Source organism: Vicugna pacos, unplaced genomic scaffold, assembly GCF_048564905.1.
Source record: "Vicugna pacos unplaced genomic scaffold, VicPac4 scaffold_20, whole genome shotgun sequence".
Taxonomy (NCBI): domain Eukaryota; kingdom Metazoa; phylum Chordata; class Mammalia; order Artiodactyla; family Camelidae; genus Vicugna; species Vicugna pacos.
In genome coordinates, this window is record NW_027328741.1 from 86,429,336 (window position 1) to 86,450,671 (window position 21,336).

Here is a 21,336-nt window from a genome sequence, read left to right on the forward strand (position 1 = left end):
AACTTCAATGTAAAAAAATAAAATTAAATGTAAAAAAATGTAAAAAAATAAAAAATCAAAATCTTAGAAGCAAGTTTAGGAAACTATGTATAACCCTTTTAACTAAAAGGGTAAATCAAGAATATAAAAAATAAAAGATGTGAATATTTTGCTATAAAAATTAAAGACAAAAATCTTTTACTATATAAAAAAGTATAAAGAAAAATACTAGGTTGAAAAAAATTTGTAACACACATGACAAAGGATTACTATTTCAAGCATATAAAGAGCACATCCAGATTTATAAGAAACATAGACAAACCAATAGGAAAACAGGCAAAAATATATATAGGCAATGCATTGAAGATAATTTGTTAAATGAATAAAATATGAAACTTGGATGAAGGCTTTCACGTGTATTTTACTTTTCTTTATTAAGAATTTTCTTATAACTTCTAAAATTTAAAATGACCAATTGCTTTTCCATATTCTTGTATCTCTTTACTGTGTTATTTCCTGGCAAATTGCTCCTGAATGTTTCCCCAAATGCATAAAACAGTTTCTAAGATTCTTGTGGAGTCCACCTCTGGATGACAATTTATTATTCTCTATATTAACTGAGTTTCTCGCTGATGTATTCTTTGATGTACAGTAAGGCTTGAGCTACCCCTAAAGGCTTTTGCACATTCATTACATTTATAAGGTTTTTCTCCTGTGTGCATCCTCAGATGTACAGTAAAGTCTGAATTAGTTCTAAAGGCTTTCCCACATTCTTCACACCTATAGGGCCTCTCCCCAGTATGAATCCTCTGATGCAGAGTTAGCTGTGATAGAGTAATACAACCTTTTCCACATTCCTTACATGTGTAGGGTTTTTCTCCAGTATGTGTTCTCCAATGCACTGTAAGGTACGAACCCCTCCTGAAGGCTTTTCCACAGACATCACATTTATAGGGTTTCTCTCCACTATGGATTTTCTGATGTTCTGTGACATGTACCATCTGGCTAAATGCTTTGCCACAGTCATTACATTTAAATGGTTTCTCCCCAGTATATGTCCTTTGATGAGTATTAAAGCCTGAGTTACTTGTGAAAACCTTCCCACATTCATTACATTTATAGGGTTTTTCTCCAGTATGCCTTCTTTGGTGGACAGTAAGCTGTGATGTGTTAGTGAAAGCTTTCTCACACTCATTACATTTGTATGGTTTTTCTCCAGTATGGGTCCTCTGATGTACAATAAGGTATGACTTAGTCCTGAAGGATTTTCCACAATCATAGCAGTTGTAGGGTTTCACACCAGTATGAATTTTCTGATGCTCTTTGAGATTTACCATTTTGGTAAATGCCCTCTCACAGTCAGTACACTTATATGGTTTCTCCCCAGTATGAATCCTCTGATGTACAGTTAAGTGTGATTTTATTCTGAAAGATTCCCCACATTCATTACAGAGATAAGGTTTCTCTTCAGTATGAATTTGCTGATGTATAATTAGAGATGAAGAACGCATGAAGGCCTTTCCACATTCGTTACATTCATATGGTTTCTCTCCTGTATGCATTCTGTGGTGTACAGTAAGACATGAATAATTAATGAATGCTTTCCCACATTCATTACATTTATAGGGTTTTTCTCCTGTGTGAATCCTCTGATGTTCTGTGAAATTTGCTATACGATTGAAAGCTTTCCCACATTCATTACATTCATAGGGTTTTTCCCCAGTATGAGTTCTTATATGTACAATAAGGCTTGAATTACTTCTATAGGCTTTTCCACATTCATTACATCTAAAGGGTTTCTCTCCAGTATGAATTCTCTGATGAACATTAAAAATTGTGGTATTCTTGAAAGATTTCCCACACTCATTGCATTTATATGGTTTCTCCTCAGTATGGGTCTTCTGATGTACACTAAGATATGACTTATTCCTAAAAGCTTTCCCACAATCATTACATTTGTAGGGTTTCTCTCCATTGTGAGTTTCCTGATGTCATGCAAGTTTTGATTTATCACTAAAAGCTTTCCCACACTCGCTACATTTACAGGGCTTCTCTCCAGTTTGAATTCTCTGGTGTTGATTAAGGTGGGCACACTGGCTAAAAGATTTTCCACAGACATTGCACTGATAAGGTTTCTCCTTAGTATGAATTCTCTGATGTACCATAAGTGATGAAGAGGCAATGAAGGCCTTTCCACATTCATTACATTTATAGGGTTTTTCTCCAGTGTGGATTTTTTTATGTTGACTAAGATATGAAGGCTGGCTGAACATTTTCCCACATTCACTACATTCATAAGGTTTTTCTTTAGTGTGAGTTCTCTGATGTTGAATGAGTAATGACCTGTAACGGAAGGCCTTTTCACATGTACTACACGTGTAGGGTTTTGCTTTATTACTGGTCTTTTCCCCTAAAGTGAGTTCTGAAGCAGGGCTTACAACTTTGCTGCCTTCTGTATCCTTGAAAATTTTCACCCCCAAATGGGTATCTGTAATCAAATCTAAATTACTCATAAATTTTTCCTCACTTATTTGGTATTTGCTGTGGGGTTCTTTTGTGACACCTCCTGGTTCTGGAAAGAGAACAGATTCAAATCTAAAGCCTTTCTGAATAGTGGGAATTTTCTTGTGCGTAATTATTCTTTGACTCAAATGACTCTCCTGACTATTTTGCAATCTCAATACCCTGTCGTTCCATTTCCATAATCCTCCAATTCTGGTGTCGCATAGACCATTCTCTGTCAGTTTCTCTCCTATGGTCTCCAGTGGTAAGTGTTCTTCGGACACATCCTCTGTTGGAATAGCATTCTTGGTTATAGGTTTGGTCTCCAACTCTGGGAGGGAAAAAAAAATTCAAATGACTTCTATTTCCTAAGTTGAGGAGACCTCACTAAATAGGATAACAAAAGGGAAGCCTGAGTTGATAATACAGGTTTTTAACTGCTTGCAAATTGGCTTTGTTTTCTAGGAAGAAGGAGGCAGGGTTAAGGAAGTCTGGTTGAGTAAAGAACCAGAGTAGTAAATTCAAGGAGTTTTTTTCCTATTAAAAAATTTCATTCGTGGTAATTCTTCTACCATCTAAATATTTTTCCCCTTTCTCAAATATTTCTCCCTTTTCTCATTCTTTTAGAGTCAACTTCTTTAGAGAGCATTCTTCATAAGTTGCGATTACTTCCTTGCTTCCCATTTACTCCACAAACCAAACATTCATCCCCAACGATACTTCCTATTTGTTCTCATTCTTTGTTCACTAGCTTTTCTGTGAGCGCTTTCTCAAATGTCCCTGCCAGAGTAGTTTTTTTCAAGTCTTTGTATATACTTTTTTATAGAACATTTATAGAATAAGACACTTTGATTTTTAATAAATAGGTTGAATAAGCTAGCCAGAATTAACATACTTGTGAATATTACAAATAGTGATTATGATTATCAAGGGTAGTTTTGCAACCCCTTAATGGATCTTAAGAACATTTCTGACAGTTTGAAAATTTTCTTAAAAATTATACTGTGGGATGGTGGTCTTACAACTTATTTATACATGCAACTTAATATTTTACTTTTTTTATGTTTTTAATGAATAATACATTTTATTTTGATATTGATAGAATTCAAACCTACGGAAAATTTACAGAAGTAGTACAATAAACGCTTAGATACTGTTCACCTTAATGGGCACTATATGGCCTTTTGTGTCTGGCTTATTTTATTTTTTATTTTTATTTTTTTTACATTTTTTATTGATTCATAATCATTTTACAGTGTTGTGTCAAATTCCAGTGTTCAGCACAATTTTTCAGTCATTCATGGACATATACACACTCATTGTCACATTTTTTTCTCTGTGATTTATCATAACATTTTGTGTATATTTCCCTGTGCTATACAGTGTAATCTTGTTTATCTATTCTACAATTTTGAAATCCCAGTCTATCCCTTCCCACCCTCTACCCCCCCATTAATATTTTACTTTTAAAAACACTTTTAAACTTCTTATAAATTTCTAATTTATTTCCAGGTAATTATATCTAAATGTTTAAAAACAAACTGAATCAAAATCTTCTGTGGGTAGTAAAATGGTTTTATGACTTTGAAATTCAAGGTAAGTAAAACTTTCAATGGACTCATAGGGCTAGACAAAGATCTGAATTCAGGGCCACCAAAGAAGACAACTCTAGAATCCAAGGACTAAAATCCAGCTCATTTAAATGTCTATTTGAATGAAGGTGACAGGATTGTTAAAGCCCCTGTGTGCACAGCCCACCAAAGTTAATCCTCTGTGGAAAAAGATAATACAATCCAGAGCCTCAAAATATTGTTATAGGTTTTCATAGCAATGTCTGGCAATGAAAAATTATAGACAAAAGTCAAATGGGAAAAAAATTAAGAGAAAAAATGGATAACAGAAACAGGTCTAAACGAGATCCAAATAATTGAGGTTTCAGACATAAACCTTTAAAATAATCATAATTAGTATATTCAAGAAAGTAAGACAAGATTAACAATTTCACCAAATAATTGCAAAGTATAAAATAAGAATCAAATAGTAATTCTAGAACTGGGAAATAAATTACAAACTCTAAGGACAGGCTAAAAGCACAGCAGATATGGCACATGAGTGTATGTCTGCAAAAAGGAAAATAGGTCAATAGAAAATATCCACACTGAAGCAGAGAATGATGAAAAACTTGAAAACATTGCTTTAAAAAACATAAGAGCTATACAGGATAGGGAGAAAAGGTCTATCACAGATGTAAGAAGAGTCCTAGCAGCCTGGAAAGAGAAGTGAGGGAAAATGGAACAAAAACAAATTAAAAGAAATAATGCCCAAGAATTTTCCAAAACAAATAAAAAATATTAAGCCACAGATTTTAGAAGCCAAATGAATCCCAAGCAAGAGAAATACAAAGGAAATTATACTAAGGTACACAGTAGTAAAACTGTTGAAAAGTAAAATCTTAAAAGCAGCCAGAGGGAAAAAAATGACAGATTTCCTTCAAAGAATGAGAATTACATCAGAGGTTGCAAACTACAGCCAAATCTGGCTCACTACATGCTTCTGTATGTCCAGCAAGAGAAGAATGGTTTTTACATTTTAAATGGCTGAAAAGCCATTAAAAGAAAATACATTGTGACACATTAAAATTATATGAAATTCAAGTTGCAGTGTCCAAAATTGAAGTTTTGGTGGAACACAGCCACACTCTGGTTAACATGTTAAAGGGGTGTTTTTGTTCTATATTGGCAGAGTGGAGCAGTTGCAGCAGAAACATTACAACTCTCAGCCTAAAATATCTACTCTCTTGCCTTTTACAGAAAAAGTTGCTGACTCCTGAATTAGATGGTTGACTTCTCAACGGATTCTATGCAAAACAGAAAGCAATGAAATGATACCTTCCAAATGCTGAAAAACAGTATCTGTCAACCTAGAATTCTAGAATTCTAAACTTACCAAAATATTCTTCAAAAATGAAGGTTAAACACATTTTTAGGAAAAAGAAAAATGGAGAGACTATGACACCAGAATATCTGAATAAAAGAAAAATATTAAAGGGCATTCTTTATGTAGAAGAAAATTAATCCCAGGAAGAAGTTCAGAAATGAAGAAAAATGAAGAGAAAGAGAAGGTAAACTATCTAAATGAATCCAGACTGCATACAACATTAATAATAATGTCTTATGAAATTTCACATATATAGAAATAAAACACAGAACTCCAATAATATATAATTGAGGTCAAAATGAATAAGCTGTTCTAAGTTCTTGGCATCATTTGGGAAGAGGGAAAATTTATCTTACACTGTTGAATCAAGGATGAACGCTTTAAGGGGGAGGGTATAGCTCAAGTGGTAGAGCGCATGCTTAGCATGCATAAGGTCCTGGGTTCAATCCCCAGTACCTTCATCAAAAAACTAACTAACTAACTAAATAAAACTAATTACCTTTGCTCTCCCCTGCAAAAAAATAAATAAATAAATAAAGGAAGAATGTTTTAACCTCAAAGTTAACTACTAAATAAATAACTTTAAAATTTATAATTACTAAGTGATTAGGGGGGAAATAAAAAAATGAAAGATGATAAATTTAACAGAGGGCATAAATGGGGAGAAAAAGAATACAGAACAGGCAAGATACCTTCACAGAGGGTAGATTTAAACATTATGTAATTGTATTATGTACAAATGGACTAAAAACTCCAGAAGATATAGACTGTCAGGTTAGTTAAAACAAAAATCTACCAAAATGCTAATCATAAGAGAAACAAAATACAAAGATATATGAAAGATGACAGTGAGCAGATGAAAAAAAAAGTATGATATTACTAATAACCAAAAGAATGATGCTATAGTAATATTAATATCAGGCAAAATAGACTTTAAAGCAAAAACAGAGATAAAAAAGATACTTCATAATGATAAAAGGTCCAATTTACCAGAAAGATGTAACAATTCTAACTTTGTATTTACCTAAAAACACAGCTTCAAAACACATAAATAAAAAACTAAAGGAACTAAAATAAGACACAGATAGATCTACAGACATAGTGGGAACTTCAAAAAATATTTCTTACTAACTGATAGAATAAGCTGACAATCAGCAAGTAGATAGATTTTAGGAACATAATTAAGAGCTGACATATCTAGAATAGCAATCAAAACCTATAGACTACACATTTTTCCAAGTGTACACAAAGTGTTTACAAAAATTGGCCAGGTGGCAAAGCAAATTCCAAGAAGCCTGCAAAGACTTAAATTATATAGAACATGTTCTCTGACCACAGTAGAACTTAAAGCAACAAGACTACCAGAAAATTCCCATATGGTACAACATTAAGGAAAAAAACCTCTAAATAACCCGGGGGCCAAACACATCACAATGGAAATGATCAAATACTTTAAACCCAATAATTATGAAGGTGCTACATAAAAAAACATGACATTGCCTCGATAGCCTTCAACACATTAGAAAAAATGGCTAAAAGTTAATGATACAACTATTTAACAAGTTAGAAAAGTCAGCAAATTAAACCTTAGGAAAGTAAAAATAATGAAATAAGAGAAGGTAATGAAACAGAAATCAAACATACAGTAGAAAGGATTAAAAATTATTTTTTAAAAGCCAAATAAGATTGACAAACTCCAGCAAGATAGATTAAGATAAAAGAGAAGACTCAAAAAATTTAATATCAGGAATGAAAAGGGAGACAACACTTCAGATCCACATAGGCATTTAAAAGCTAAACAGAGGATAGCACGCCCCCAATTTTAAATTGTTTATTAGATGGATCAATTCCAAGACAAACACAACTTACTCAAGTGAAACAAAAAGTGGAAAATACGGATAGTCCTGTAACTACAAAAGAATAGAGCCATAATTAAACACCTTCCTCAATAAAAGTTTCAGGTCAACATGGCTTCCCTGGTGAAGTCCATACAATTTGTAACTTTCCATCTCACAACTCGTTCTTGTCCTCACTGTAAGTTGATGGCCTTGCTTCATATTTTACTGAGAATATACACATCATTGTGAAAGAATGCCTTGAACTTCCCATCACCAGTTGACCATATCTGCTCCCATTTTCTCCATCTTGCCTAGTGTTACAGCAGAGGAGGTGGCCCCCCTGCCTATCCAGGGTAAATCCTCCTTTTCCATTCTAGATTTTATCCCTTTTAACCTTCTCAGACACTTCAGTTCTTCAGTCTTTAGTTCTTTGTCTTGCAAGATCAATTTCTCCCTCTTCAGTGGGGCATCATTCTTCTTAGCATTAAAGCATGCCAGAAAAGCTCCCATCTCAAAAATAAGTTTTTTTTTTATTCCTTTCTTTCATCCAGCCACTTCCCCATTTCTCTTTCCCTCTGCATATGGAGTGGGGGCTTTCTCTAAAGAGTCATCTCAACTATCTCCAATGTCTACTTTTCATTCACTCTCTAAAAAACTGTAACATTTGAGATATAGAAAGAATATATGTAACACATATGCAACTCATGGATGGCAACATAATAGTATGAATATGCAAATATTCTAGAATCCATTCATTCCTTTCCATTTCCACCAACACCCTAATCGAAGTTATTACCCTCTTTTGTCTAGAATATTTTAACAACTTCTTCACTGATTATCTGCTTTATGCCGTTAAGTTCAATTTTCATACACAGGGTTATATCCTAAAAATCCTTGACTAAAACCTTTCAGTGCCTTTGCACTCACTTTGTTTAAAATCCACACTCCTTACTTTGGTCTATGGAGCCCTGAACAGGAGACAGTCTCCTGCCTGACTCTTTCTGATTTTATACGAGTCTCCCTCTCCCTGTACTTCAGTCATGCAGCCTCCTTTGATTTCTAGAACATACTGCATTCCTTTCTGTTGGCATGCTCCTCTTCTCCTCTTCCCTTGGCTGGCTTCTTCTGATCCTTCAAGCTTCACCTTAAATGTCACCTCCTCAGAAGCCTTCCCCGACCACACTATCTGAAGGAGACATCCTCATCCCCAACCCAGTTCCTCTTTCATATCCTCATAGCTAAGTTATTACAACCATTACTTAGCTTGTTTTTGTTTATTTACTTGTTAATTACCTATTCTTAATCTTCATGAGGGCAGGAACCTGGTCCACCTTACTCACTACTGTAGACATAGTACCTAACCCAGTTCACAGTATACAGATAAATATTAAATATTGATTATTTAATATTAATAAATATCGATTAAATACATAAATACTGTGTTTTTATTGTCAAGAGATATACTGTTTGTGTTCTCAGGTAGTTAAAACTCTAGGGGAGAGGAGGAGAGTCCCCTGAAGTTGCAGGTGAAGAAAGCTAAACAATCAGTCAAAAGGTTTAGCTTAGAAGAAATCAGTGGTGATCCTTCAGAATGCACTTTCAGGAGAATTGATGAAGGGAGAGATACCAGATAATGGTTAAACAAATGAGAAAAACGTGAAGTTAACTGGAGAGGATACAACTCAAAGGGGTATTTTATACATGTTTGAATGACGAAGGAATGAAGGAACAATTATGAAAATCATGTTCCCAAGAAAGTAAAGTAGGATGGGATGGGAACTAAAAGTAGAGGACAGAGAGGGGGAGAGGGAAAAGGAGAGGGAAACAGGGAGGCAGGGAGAGAGGAAGAGAGGGGGAGAATCTTCTCCTCTGAGATAGCTTTAAGCAAAGACACCCTCCAAAATATTTCAGATGTTCTACTCCAACCAAGACCTATTAGCTTCAAATAAATACCATCCTTCTCATTCTTATTAACTCACCTGGGTAGGGGGTTCTTGAAATTTCTCTCACTATCACCCATGGTCCTTTTCCATCTTCCAAATGAGATATCATGTCTGGTTTGGAAACTGCAAGCCCTGTTCAGAGAAAAAGGAATAGGATTTGACTGTGCCTATCAGCAAGAGCTAGTGTCAGATTCAGTCTCAGCTCTGGCTCTTCTGTGCAGAGGTGCCCCTGTAAGAAGTTCTAGAAGTACACTGTCCAATACAGCTGCCAACAGCTACATGTGGCCATTTAACTTTAAATTTAGATTAGCTAAAATTATATACAATTTAAAATTCAGTTTTTCAGTTGGATTAGTCAGATTTCAAGTTCTCAACAGCCAAAATGTGGTGGCTGCCATACTGGACACACAGACACAGAACATTCCCACACCAGAACATTCCATCATACAGCAGCGTTACAGTATATACCTTACACAAAGGTAGCTCAAGGAAGCTCAACACTATGATCCGACGCTTGCTGGGTAACAGATCATGGGAATAATCTCAGTTTAGAAAGAAAATAAACATTTGTTCCTTTCTTTTTAAAATTTTTTTATTGACGTATAGTCAGTTTATAATACCGGGTTAATTTCTGGTGTACAGCATAGTGATTTAATTATACATATATATTCCTCTTCATATTCTTTTTCATGATAGGCTATTATAAGTTATTGAATATAGTTTCCTGTGCTATACAGTATGGCCTTGTTTTTACATGGTTTCATAAAAATTTTCCTTGTAGTTTCAATTGTACAAGATCTTCTGCCAAAGTTCGGTAGGTATTCTGTGAGAATTGCTCCGCATGTGGGTATGATTTGATGTACTCATGGGAGAGGCTGAGCTCCGTGTCCTTCTACTCTGCCGTCCCAAAGCCCCTCCTGTTCCTTTCTTTCTAGAGGCAGTGATAATTCTCATTTATAGAAGTGACTGAAAAAACTTCAGTCTTAAATCTCACGGACTGCCAACAATCTCCAAGATTCCAATGAAATATGTATTTCTTACTCTATAATGGGTGGACTATTTCGTTAAGAGCAAGGAATAGCATGACTGCCAACAATATGCCCCTAAAATTATGAAATTTTAATGCCTAGATTCTCACCCTAAATTCAGTTAAGTACTTTAAAGGGTCTATATTTTCAGTACACCTGGTCCAATGGGCAGACACATAAACACAGACGTTATCCTTACCCAAGGAAACAAGATTCCTATAATTCTCTAGCATCACATCCCTGTGCAAGTTCCTCTGTGTTGGATCCATCAACCGCCACTCTTCCAATGTGAAGTCTATAGCCACATCTTTAAATGTCACTAATTCCTAAAACAAATACAGAGATCACCCAGGGAGTGTACAATTAGATGTGATAGGCAGAGTAACACATACAAAACTGGGGAAGAAAATTAGAAAACTAGCAGTTTCCACCCAAATCATCTCTTCTCCCTCAAAATCCTGCCTTACCTATAATATCAGCTCTTTTTCAGTCCTATTCTATAAGATATAACTTAATAAAAGACATAGTCTATCATGCAGATTGTAGACAGAGGAACTATTTTGAGTGTATTTAAAACACAGAAATTTTTCTGTATATCCCTTATGAGATATATTGTGAGGGGAAAAAGAACTGCAAAAAATAAAAATAACATATTTTCAGTAAATGATCATATTGTTGGTGGCAGTGATGGAAATGCTATTTTATAACTATGGTGTGTGTAGTGTTGGACAAAGCAAATTAGTATCCTGACATCACTGAGAGCCAGTAAATCTGACATGGAAGAAAGAAAATATAAATGTATTATCAATGAGACTATGCACAAACTCCATAGATCCAAAACTGAATTGGAAGTATCGGTATAAACTTATGAAGTATTTTATTTTTAAGGAAAACACCCCACATACACCAAGCTTCATCTACTGATGAGGCCCAGAAACAATAACCAAAAAGGCAGCATTATACTGTCTGGACTGCGGCCCCTACATATTACTTTACACTACAAGAAACCAGGGCCAGGAAATTTCTGTTATACTAAAAGGCAAGGAAACTGTCAAAGATTACTAGAATCACACCTAAGACACGGGAGACAACTTGAAGAGGCTTCCATTGGCCATTGATGGGAAAATTTAAACACCAATAAGAATAATAATCGTAATGAATTTCAAAAATATCTAGTACATTTAAAGTTATGATTTCATTATAAAACCTTAAGGATACTCATTGATCATCTTTGGAGGATGCCTGGAAACTGGTAAGTAAAGAGAAAGAATCAACCCTTTGCCCTTCTTTTCCTATGCAATATATATATATAGCTTGTTCAGTAATAAAATGTACTCAGGAAGTTGACGAGGGGAGGTTTCTCTTCATGGAAGTACTCCAGCTAATACACGAAGAAGGAACGAAAGAATTAGAACATTGCCATTTACAACCTCTAATGAATTAAAGGATTGTCAGTGGGTGCTGACACACCAAAAAGGCCTTAACTAGGCTTTATGTAGCTTCTGGTGGAAGATACCAGAAATATGAAATACCAATGGCAAAAACATTAAAAAAAATCAAAATCTGAATCTGATCAAGCCTCTAGATTTAACTAACAATATAAAGGGAATACAGGGGAAGGAATAGCATCTTAAAAAAAACTCCACAGGGATGAAATCAGTAAAATCTATACTGTGTGAAATTCAATTAACATTAAGAATTAGGAGCAGTAAAAGAGGTGCTTTCTCTTTACTCCCCTTAGACACAAGGCTAAGGATTACCTTTACCAGTTCTGGTTCTTCTGTCTGAAGGTGAAGATCTTAATCTGGCTGGGAAACTTCAGGACTCTGAGGGGATACAGGACAAAATCACTCAGTAACAGGTTGCCTGCTACCTACAGCGGAGCCTCAACAAGCACCATCAGCCCACTGTGGACGTGGTATATGAGATAACCTCTTTCACTGTTTTATTTAGGGATGAAATTAAGGTCCCATAGCAACATCCAATCATAATCTTCTTTCACCTTGTTTGAGACAATAACAAACATACACAAGGCTGAGATACAACTCCATAATTTCTAAAGGAGACTTTTAACAAAGAACCTACCAAAATAAAACTAAACTTACAATAAGGGGTCTCAGATGCTACATAATTCTCCTTTTTCATAAGAGGATGAAATCTGTTTCTTGGAAATTACCTATCTTGCTCAAGAATAATATTCAAAACCTACTAAAACTATCTGTTTCTATAGTTGGAAAATCATTACAGTGTCTAGGGGTGGAAGCATGTTTTAATGTTCATTCAAGAAATATGCCAGGGACCTCTCACAATATTGTTTTCTTCAAAACTTTAGACACTATATGCCTACAAGGGCTTGATTTTATAAATGAAGGGAAATTTTAGTATACCTTTCAGTAGTACTTATTGATTTTAGGTTTTGTGCCATTTTAAAAAGTTATGGGTAATAGAACTATTTACTTAAATTTCACTGAGAAATATGTCATCTTAGTTCTCCCCTCTCAAGTTCTTATCTTAAATAATACATATATTCAGCTTCCAGAAAATTTAAGATGATGTGAATCTCAAACTCTGATAATTAGAGATGGGTTTGATCAGGGCCTGTATTACACAAATACTTAGATCTTTTCAAGGGTGTGTCTTAAGGACCATACACCTGTTATGCATTCTTGCTACAAAGACTAAAGGATCACTACTGTAGGTTATTATGGGTCATTACCATAACAAATTCTATGTTGGTACACCTTTCTTCTGCATCTCCTATTTCAAAAAGTCACTGCTAAAACACAGCTTTAATCACATTAATACCCACCTCAAACACACCCAATCACACACACTTACATACACACACTTAAATATTTTCAGGGAAACATTAAAAGATTCAGCTTAAATCTCCAACAACCAGTCCTACCATTCACAAATTTCGATCTTGAATCACTAACTCACTCACTGTTCTCTGCCTCAGAGCCTTGCCTTCTCACCTGAAGTATCCTCACAAATAATTTAGGACAATTTAAATCCCACTGGTAATCAGGTACCAGCTTAAATCTAACCATCCTCACGAGCTTTCCATGACCAGTGTAGCCCATGCTAATAACCCATTTCTTTCCTTACATAGCACTCATCAACTTTATCATACTGCTCAGCAACTATCATTCACCTAAATAAATTATGTAACTATTTCTTTCGTATGCCTTACCTCAATGAGACTGTAAGCTCCCTACAGCCAAGCACTGTGTCTTAAACATCTTCTTTCTCTCCATGTCATCTATTAAGCTTGATCACTTCTTAATGGGTAGAAAAGAGGAGAACACTAAGAGTGGGCACAAGGGGAATGGTCCCTATGAATTAAGTGGGTGTGTGTGTGTACATGTATTTTTTTTCAATTTCCTAAAAAAATTTTCCAATTGGAAAATACTGCATTCTACTACCCCATATCTAACTGAAATTTCCTAGGAACAATAAAAATTTAACATCATAAGTAAATTTCCCAGACTGCCTATCATATCTAAAGATAGCCTAGATATTTTTTGCAAGGTCATGCATCTTGGTATTTAGTTCAATATGCATAGTGGATCTTCCTATAGATTACAAGCTTTACTATGATGAACTCAACTTTCATGAATCAAACAATTTGATTCAGTTACCCAAAGGGATGTGGGTGAGGTAGAGAAGTCACATGACTTAAGGAAAAGTAGACATGCTCTCAAATCAGGACAATAGGTCAGACCCAGAGGAAACCCTAACTTACCAGAGGTCCAACTGAAAAAACCACAGCAGCCATAATCTCTTCCTTGGGGCTCCCCTCTCTGGAAAGAGTGGAGTCCTGCAAAGACATATCTAAGAAAGAGAAATAAGCCATGAAAACCAATCCTGCCTTGAAAATCTCAGACTCAAAGTTTGCAAGGCTGGTTCAACATCTGCAAATCAATAAATGTGACACACCACATTAACAAACTGAAGGATAAGAATTATATGATCCTCTAAATAGAGGCAGAAAAAAAGCATCTGATAAAATTCAACACCCATTTATGATAAAAACTCTCAACAAAGTAGGTATGGAGAAAATATACCTCAAGATAATAAAGGCCACATATGACAAGCCTGCACAGTACTGGAAGTTCTAGACAGAGCAATTAGGCAAGAAAAAGATACAGAAGGCATCCATATCAGAAAGAAAGAAGTAAAACTGTCACTGCAGATGATATAATTTTATATATAGAAGCCCCTAAAAGACCCTTCCAAAAACTGTAAGAATTAGTAAACAAATTCAGTAAAGTTGCAGGATATAAAATCAATATACAAAAGTCTATGTGTTTCTATACACTAATAATGAACTATCACAAAGAGAAATTAAGAAATCAATCTCATTTACAACTGTTTAAAAAAAAGGATTAAATACCTAGGAATAAATTTAACCAAGGAAATGATAGACCTATACATTGAAAACTTTGAGCAAATGGAAAGATTTTCTGTGCTCACAGATTGGAAGAATTAATGTTGTTAAAATGTCCATATGACCCAAAGCGATCTACAGATTCAATGCAATATCCATCAAAATCCCTAAGGCATTTTTCACAGAAGTAGAACAAATAATCCTAAAATTTGTATAGAACCACCAAAAAAAATCCCAAATTGTCAATGCAATCTTGGGAAAGAAGAACAAGGCTGGAGGCATCATGCTCCCTGATTTCAAGCTATATTTCAAAGCTATAGTAATCAAAACAGTATGGTATTGGGAAAAGAAGATACAGATCAATGCACTAGAGTACAGAAATAAACCCACACATATATAGGCAAGTAATTTATAGCAAAGGAGCCAAGAATATACAACAGAGAAAAAACCCAATCTATTAAAAACATAGTGTTGGGAAAACTGGACAGCCACCTGCAAAAAATGAAACTGAACCAGTAACCTACATCATATACAAAAATTAACTCAAAACTGATTAAAAGATTTGAATGTAAGACCTGAAACCATAAGACTCCTAGAAGAAAAAATAGACATTGGTCTTGATGATGACTTCTTGGACATCAAAAGTAAAGACAACAAAAGCCCAAACAAGTGGGACTACATCAAACTTAAATGTTTCTGCACAGCAAAGTCAACAAAGAAAAGGCAACCTATGGAATGGGAGAAAATATTTGCAAATTACATACCTGATAAGGGGTTAATAGCCAAAATATATAAAGAACTCACACACATCTCAACAGCAAAAAACAAACAAAAAAACCCGATGTAAAACATGGGCAGAGATGAACAGACATTTTTCCAAGGAAAACATACAGCTGGCCAACAGCTACACGAACAGGTGCTCAACAACACTATCACCAAAAAATGCAAATCAGAACCACATTGAGATCTCAACTCACACTTGTAAGAACGACTATTATCAAAAAGACAAGAAATAACAACTGTTGGCAAAAATGTGGAGACAAGGGAACATTTTTGCACCACTGGTGGAAATGTAAACTGCTGCAGCCACTACGGAAAACAGTATGGAGCTCCTCAAAAAATTAAAAATACAACTGTCATATGATTCTGCTATTCCACTTCTGGCTATTTATCTGAAGGAAAAGGAAACACTAACTTGAAAAGACAACTGCACCCCCACGTTCACTGCAGCATTATTTACAGCAGCCAAGACATGGAAACAACTTCTGTGTCCACGGATGCATGAATGCATGAATGCATAAACAAAATGTGGTATACGCCTACAGTGTAATATTAGCCACAAAAAAGGAGGAAATCCCGCCATTTGTGACATGGATGGACCTTGAGGGCCTTATGAAAGTCAGAGAAAGACAAAAACCTATGATCTCATTTATATGCGTAATCTAAAAACAAACACCCCAGACTCAGAGACACAGAACAGACTGATGGTTGGGGGGCGGTGCTGAAATGGGTGAAGGTGGTCAAAAGGTACAGACCTCCAGTCATAAGTAAGTCGTGGGGATGTGATACAGCTTCGTGACTATAGTAGCAACAGTGTATTGCGTATCTGACAATTGAGCCAGTCAGGAAAAAATGCCTCGGTCACCCAAAGGCAGAACAGGCACCTGTCAGGGACCCGCTACTTAAAGCCCAGGACCGAGGATCTCCCTCCCCCAGCCGCCCCGTTTCCCGGACTGCCCTTCTCTGGACCCTCGGGGTCCCCCTCCTCCCTCCACCGAGGCGCGGCTCCGGGAAGGCGGGAAGGTCCAGCCGCGCTCCCGCCCCGCCCCAGTCCCGCGTCGCGACCCAGCGCCTCCAGGCCGCCGCCTCCTCCTGAGGGAGGCCGGGCCCGGTCGCCTGTGAGGTGGGCCGGTCAGCTCGGGGCCAGGAGCACAGCCGAGAGCGGCCCCGCCCCAGACGCCGCGGGAGCCCAGCGCCGGGGGAGGGGCGGCGGGAACCGGGCCGGGTGCCCGGGGCGACGAGTACCTGGCGGCCGACTGGGGACCGGGCGCTCCCAGAGCAGGGCGGGAACGCTTCCAGCAATGGCGTCGGCGGCGGGCGGCCGCACACGCGCAGTGCGCCTGCGCAGCCGCGGGGAACTACGGCGCCCAGAATCCTCCGCGCGGGCCCTGCGCTCTCCCCGCCCCTTCGTCGGCGCTGGGGGCGGAGTTGGCAGGTCGTCCCCGGACCTAAAATTCCGTCAGATCGAGAGGCCGGGGCTGGGCGTCAGGCTCAGGCACTAGAGACACAAGGAAGAACGAATGACACAGCCCTTGCCTCGGGACACTTCCGTGTGATTAAAGAAATAAAGCCACTGCGAGAACAGAAAGGGAGCCTCTGGCAACTTGGGACCCCAGACGCGGGGGCGTCGGTGGGTGCGTGTCCCCGCTGCCGCCGCCAAGTTCCCTTTCCGCGAAAATACCGTGAAAAGTAGAGTTCCTTATGCAGCTGTGGTGCCTGCTGCCAGCTGGTCTGCTTTCGGTCCATGGACAGTGTTTATTTCCGTGTGCTTTGGAGGAAGTCATTCTGGGAAGAGGGTTTACTGCGTTAGGGAGCCAGTACTAAATTAAAAAGATTGCCCAGCCTGAAGTGGAAAAGCGCACCTGTGTGAGGAAGACTCTCGCACTTGAGAATCTTGGCAAGTATTTATCCACCTTAACATTATTAAATCTATAATTTAAAAAACGTTTAGATGCCGTCTCCTTTTGAAGGAAAGAGTGCTTTTTATTATTGCATAAAGCACTGTCTCATGTATTTTGAAATGCCATTGTTAGAATTTCCACCTTTAGCTGCTACTTACTATCTCAAATATCCTAATCTTGGAAGTTTAGCATGCCTGAGAGATTTCTGGAAAGGACATCGTTTTCCCCTAGGGAATGATCAAAATAACAATGTTTGGTTTATTGTGCAGAGTTATGAATACTTTTGTCTAGGTTTCATTTCTGCTCTTTATTGAAACAAACTCATTTGCCAAAAAGAAAACATTATAAGAACATTCTTTGACAAGAGTGTCATTTAATATTTTGGCCTGTTACGGTTTCTATAGTAGGTACTCTGATTGAGCTAATTGTTCAATTTCTATGTTGCTGCATAGATATACTGCCTAATCTGTACAAAACTTCAAAAGTCCCACATTGAAATAAACTAGTCGTTGTTTTGACAGGGCTTATGTTTCACAGACTTGCCATTTGATATGCTCTTTTATCTAATTTTTCAAGTTCGAAAATCAGTGTGTTATATGGATGAAATAAAGAAAACGTGAATTGAAAAAAATCAAGGTAACAAGCTGTTTAATAAAATACAGTACGTTTTCCTGCTTTCTAGGCATGTATTTTTGTACCTCCTCAGAGTTTTGTGCCAAAACCTGGTGGTGTAGGGAGACCACACCACAGCCCACTCAGTTATGTTACCCTAACAGTGGCTCATACTTCAAAAGCCCTGCATTTCCAAACTGAGTCCAGATGCCCCATGAAAAACTGCCCCTTTTCAGTGCCTCAGGCTTACAGGTGTGTAAGCTGAAGGCAAGTCTCCCTCCTGTGGAGAAGGTCCTGAGGTGCTGGGTACCAGAGCATTATGTAGAAAGAGGAAGAAGTAGCTCCAGACCACAGACGTCTCAGCCCAGGGAGATGCTACAGCTGGAGGAGGGCCCGAGGGGAGCCCTTGCAAGGCTCAGGGCTCAGACAGGAGCCCTTCTCCCCAGACACAGACGTAGTGCCACCTAGAAGAGTACAGAACAGGTTATGATCAAAGTAGGACACAAATATGTCTGATAGAGTTTTGGTAACATTCTTACTTCATGTGCTAGGTGAACTTTTCATGAGTGTCTGTTTTCAAATCATTTTTTAAATTCAGCACATCTTGTGTACTTTTCTGTACAAATACTTTCCATTAAAACTATTTAAAAACTGGAGCATATGGAGATGCCAATTTCCCACTTACATAAAACATTTGCCTTTTGTCTCTAGTCCAGATCTCAGTCCCATTTTGAGTTGTGCTTTAGGTTCCTCTTGCTTACCCATGACACTTACACAACTATCATTACTATAACAATGACAACATTATCACAGAATGCAGGGGAAAAAAATCAACCAACTAGTTTGTATGGGACTGAGTTGTTATGACAAAGTAGAAGACAATAAAAAGTCCCCAAGGAGTACTGGATGTGCTATAAGTTTATATGCAATTGTGACACATCCATAACCTAACTACTCACATAGCTATGAAACTAGGGGCACTCAGGAAAATACTGCACAGATGCAATAATACTGAAAATTGTGTGTATCTAGCATATGGAAAGTTACTGAAAGATACAAGAAATGAACAAATGCAAAGACATACTATGTTCCCATATAGAAAGGCTAACACAAAACAAAAACAAAAAAAGGCTAATAGAGATATAAGAGGGGAAAAAAACTTACTGACAATAAAAAGCCAAACACCAGCCTATGAAAAATATTTGTATTAAATGTTATATGGTTAATATCTTTATCATAAACAATTGAACAAATTAAGAAAAGTACTAATACCTGAATACTTAAGGAACCACTGAGAGCAAATGAAAATTCAGGCAAATGGGACTTCTCCCCCGCCTGCTAACTCTCCCCAGAGAAACCTGACCTTCTCATATCAGCCTTGCTCCCCACAGTGGCTAGTTCTATGTTTCCACAAAAGCAAACCACCTCAAAGTGCCCAGCTTTGCTTTACTTTTGAGGAATTGACTGGTTTTATCAGCTCCAGGACCTCTCTTGGGTTGGATACCCCTAGGCCTGGTGACAGTGGACGGAACAGACAAAGAGTCTATGGAAGTAAAAGCTGCAGGTTAAGAGCGACTATGAAAGTGTGGAAGTATGGGCAGGTGACTGAGAAGCACAGGCAGGCAGGGGTTCTCAGGGGACAGGAGTCTCCAGTAACTTAGACACAGCGCCCATTCCAGGGGCTGTGTTGGTACATGAAGGTGTTTAAAAAATTCAACTGAATACATACGAAGATCTAATTGGCTTTATTAAATGATTCACGAATCAGGCAGCATCCTGTGCAGCAGAGAGTTCCCTGAGGAGCTGGACAAATGGATGGTTTTATAGGCAGAAGGAGGAGGGGGTAAGGAAAGGGCGGATGACATCATCTTCCTTAGTCAGGTGGAAGGGGCCTGTGTGGCAGGTGACCTCACTGGTGCTGACCAGAAAATTTCCAAACTGACAGGTTAAGACCACACTCCTGGGGTAGACTGAAACTGCAGTTAGGTTAGGCATGAAGGTTTGAGGTGGGCTTTGCACAAGTGACTCCATTTGGGACCCACTGTCTTTGTCAGCAATGGCCATTCCTTTGCCAGCGTTCCCTTTAGATCCTAGAATGAAAAACCAACCCTGCCCTCATCCTGTGCTTCTGCAGTAGGACTTCCTTCCTTGGCTGTTCAGTCAAATATTCCTCCTTGTGCTGCCCCAGTTCTGTGCACAACGCCCAGAACGGTATCTTCCATCTTGTTGGTCAATTTGCTAGTCACGTTAAACCTGCTGGTTTTCTCACTCTACTGCCTTCTGGGTTTGCAGAAGGCAGGATGCCCTCACTCTGTACTCTGTCAGCAGGCAAGTCTCTGACCCTTGGCTGGTGGACACAGATCCTGAGATGTTACTTTCTTCCTATTTCTGGTAACAGAATCCTTGTAGGAGACCCATTCTACACGGTTTGGATAAGGCTAAAACTACTCCTCTGCCTCGCTCCATGTCAGAGCACCCAGTTCCCTTGGCCGCGGCAACATGTGCAAGGATAGATGTGTAATCCACACCAGTCACTCCAAAGCCACCTGTGCCTTTAATGGCACCAAGGACACAAAACCCTCTCTTCTCTGGAATCAGCAGCCTGCAGAATAACTGAAGTCAAGAGCTGCCAACGCAAGATAGACAAGCAACCTAAATGTCCATCAACAGATGATTGGATAAAGAAGATGTGGTACCTGTATACAAGGGACTATTACTCAGCCTTAAAAAAGAATGAAATACTGCCATTTGCAGCAACATGGATGGACCTAGAAATTAACATAATAAGTGAAGTCAGTCAAAGACAAATATATGATATCACTTATATGCAGAATCTAAAAAAATGATACAAGTGAACTTATTTACAAAAGCTCTCACCACACTGAATCTGCCAGCACCTTGATCTTGGACTTCCCAGTCTCCAGAACTGGGAGATGGCTGTTTACAAATAAGCCATTTAGTCAATGATATTTTGTTATAGCGGCTCAAACAGACTAAGACATCACTTCATTAAAATATGTAACAGTTGACCCTTGAACAACATGGGTGTCTACTGTGCAGGTCCACTTATATGTGGATTTTTTTTTCAATAGTCAGCCCTCTGTATTCAATGGTTTTGTATCCGTAGATGCAACTAATTGTGGATGTCCATAGTTGGTTGAATCTGCGGATGCAAAAGCTTCAGATACAGATGGCCAAGTGTACTACAGCACTTTATATAAGGGACTTGAGTATCTGTGGATTTTAGTACACATGGGGGCACCTGGAAACCAATGAGAGAGAGAGAGAGACAGAAATAGAGAGAGAGAGAGAGAGAGAGAGAGAGAGATTCTCAACATAATTCAGTTTGCCAGGTTCTTCATCACATGATTTAATCCTCTACAACCCTGTGAGAGGAATGATCTATTCCCATTTTACAGATAA

General features: G+C 37.9%; 1 protein-coding gene across 1 annotated transcript; it reads right to left on the bottom strand.

Annotated features, from left to right (window-relative positions):
• Positions 1 to 380: 380 nt before the first annotated feature.
• Positions 381 to 17,772, bottom strand: LOC140693892 (uncharacterized). The gene is given in 6 exon segments (XM_072957458.1): positions 381 to 2,812; positions 9,236 to 9,331; positions 10,427 to 10,553; positions 11,988 to 12,053; positions 13,976 to 14,064; positions 16,646 to 17,772. Coding segments are annotated over 3 exon segments (2,391 nt in total). The 5' UTR covers positions 10,497 to 10,553; positions 11,988 to 12,053; positions 13,976 to 14,064; positions 16,646 to 17,772; the 3' UTR covers positions 381 to 587.
• Between the last annotated feature and the right edge of the window lie 3,564 nt (positions 17,773 to 21,336).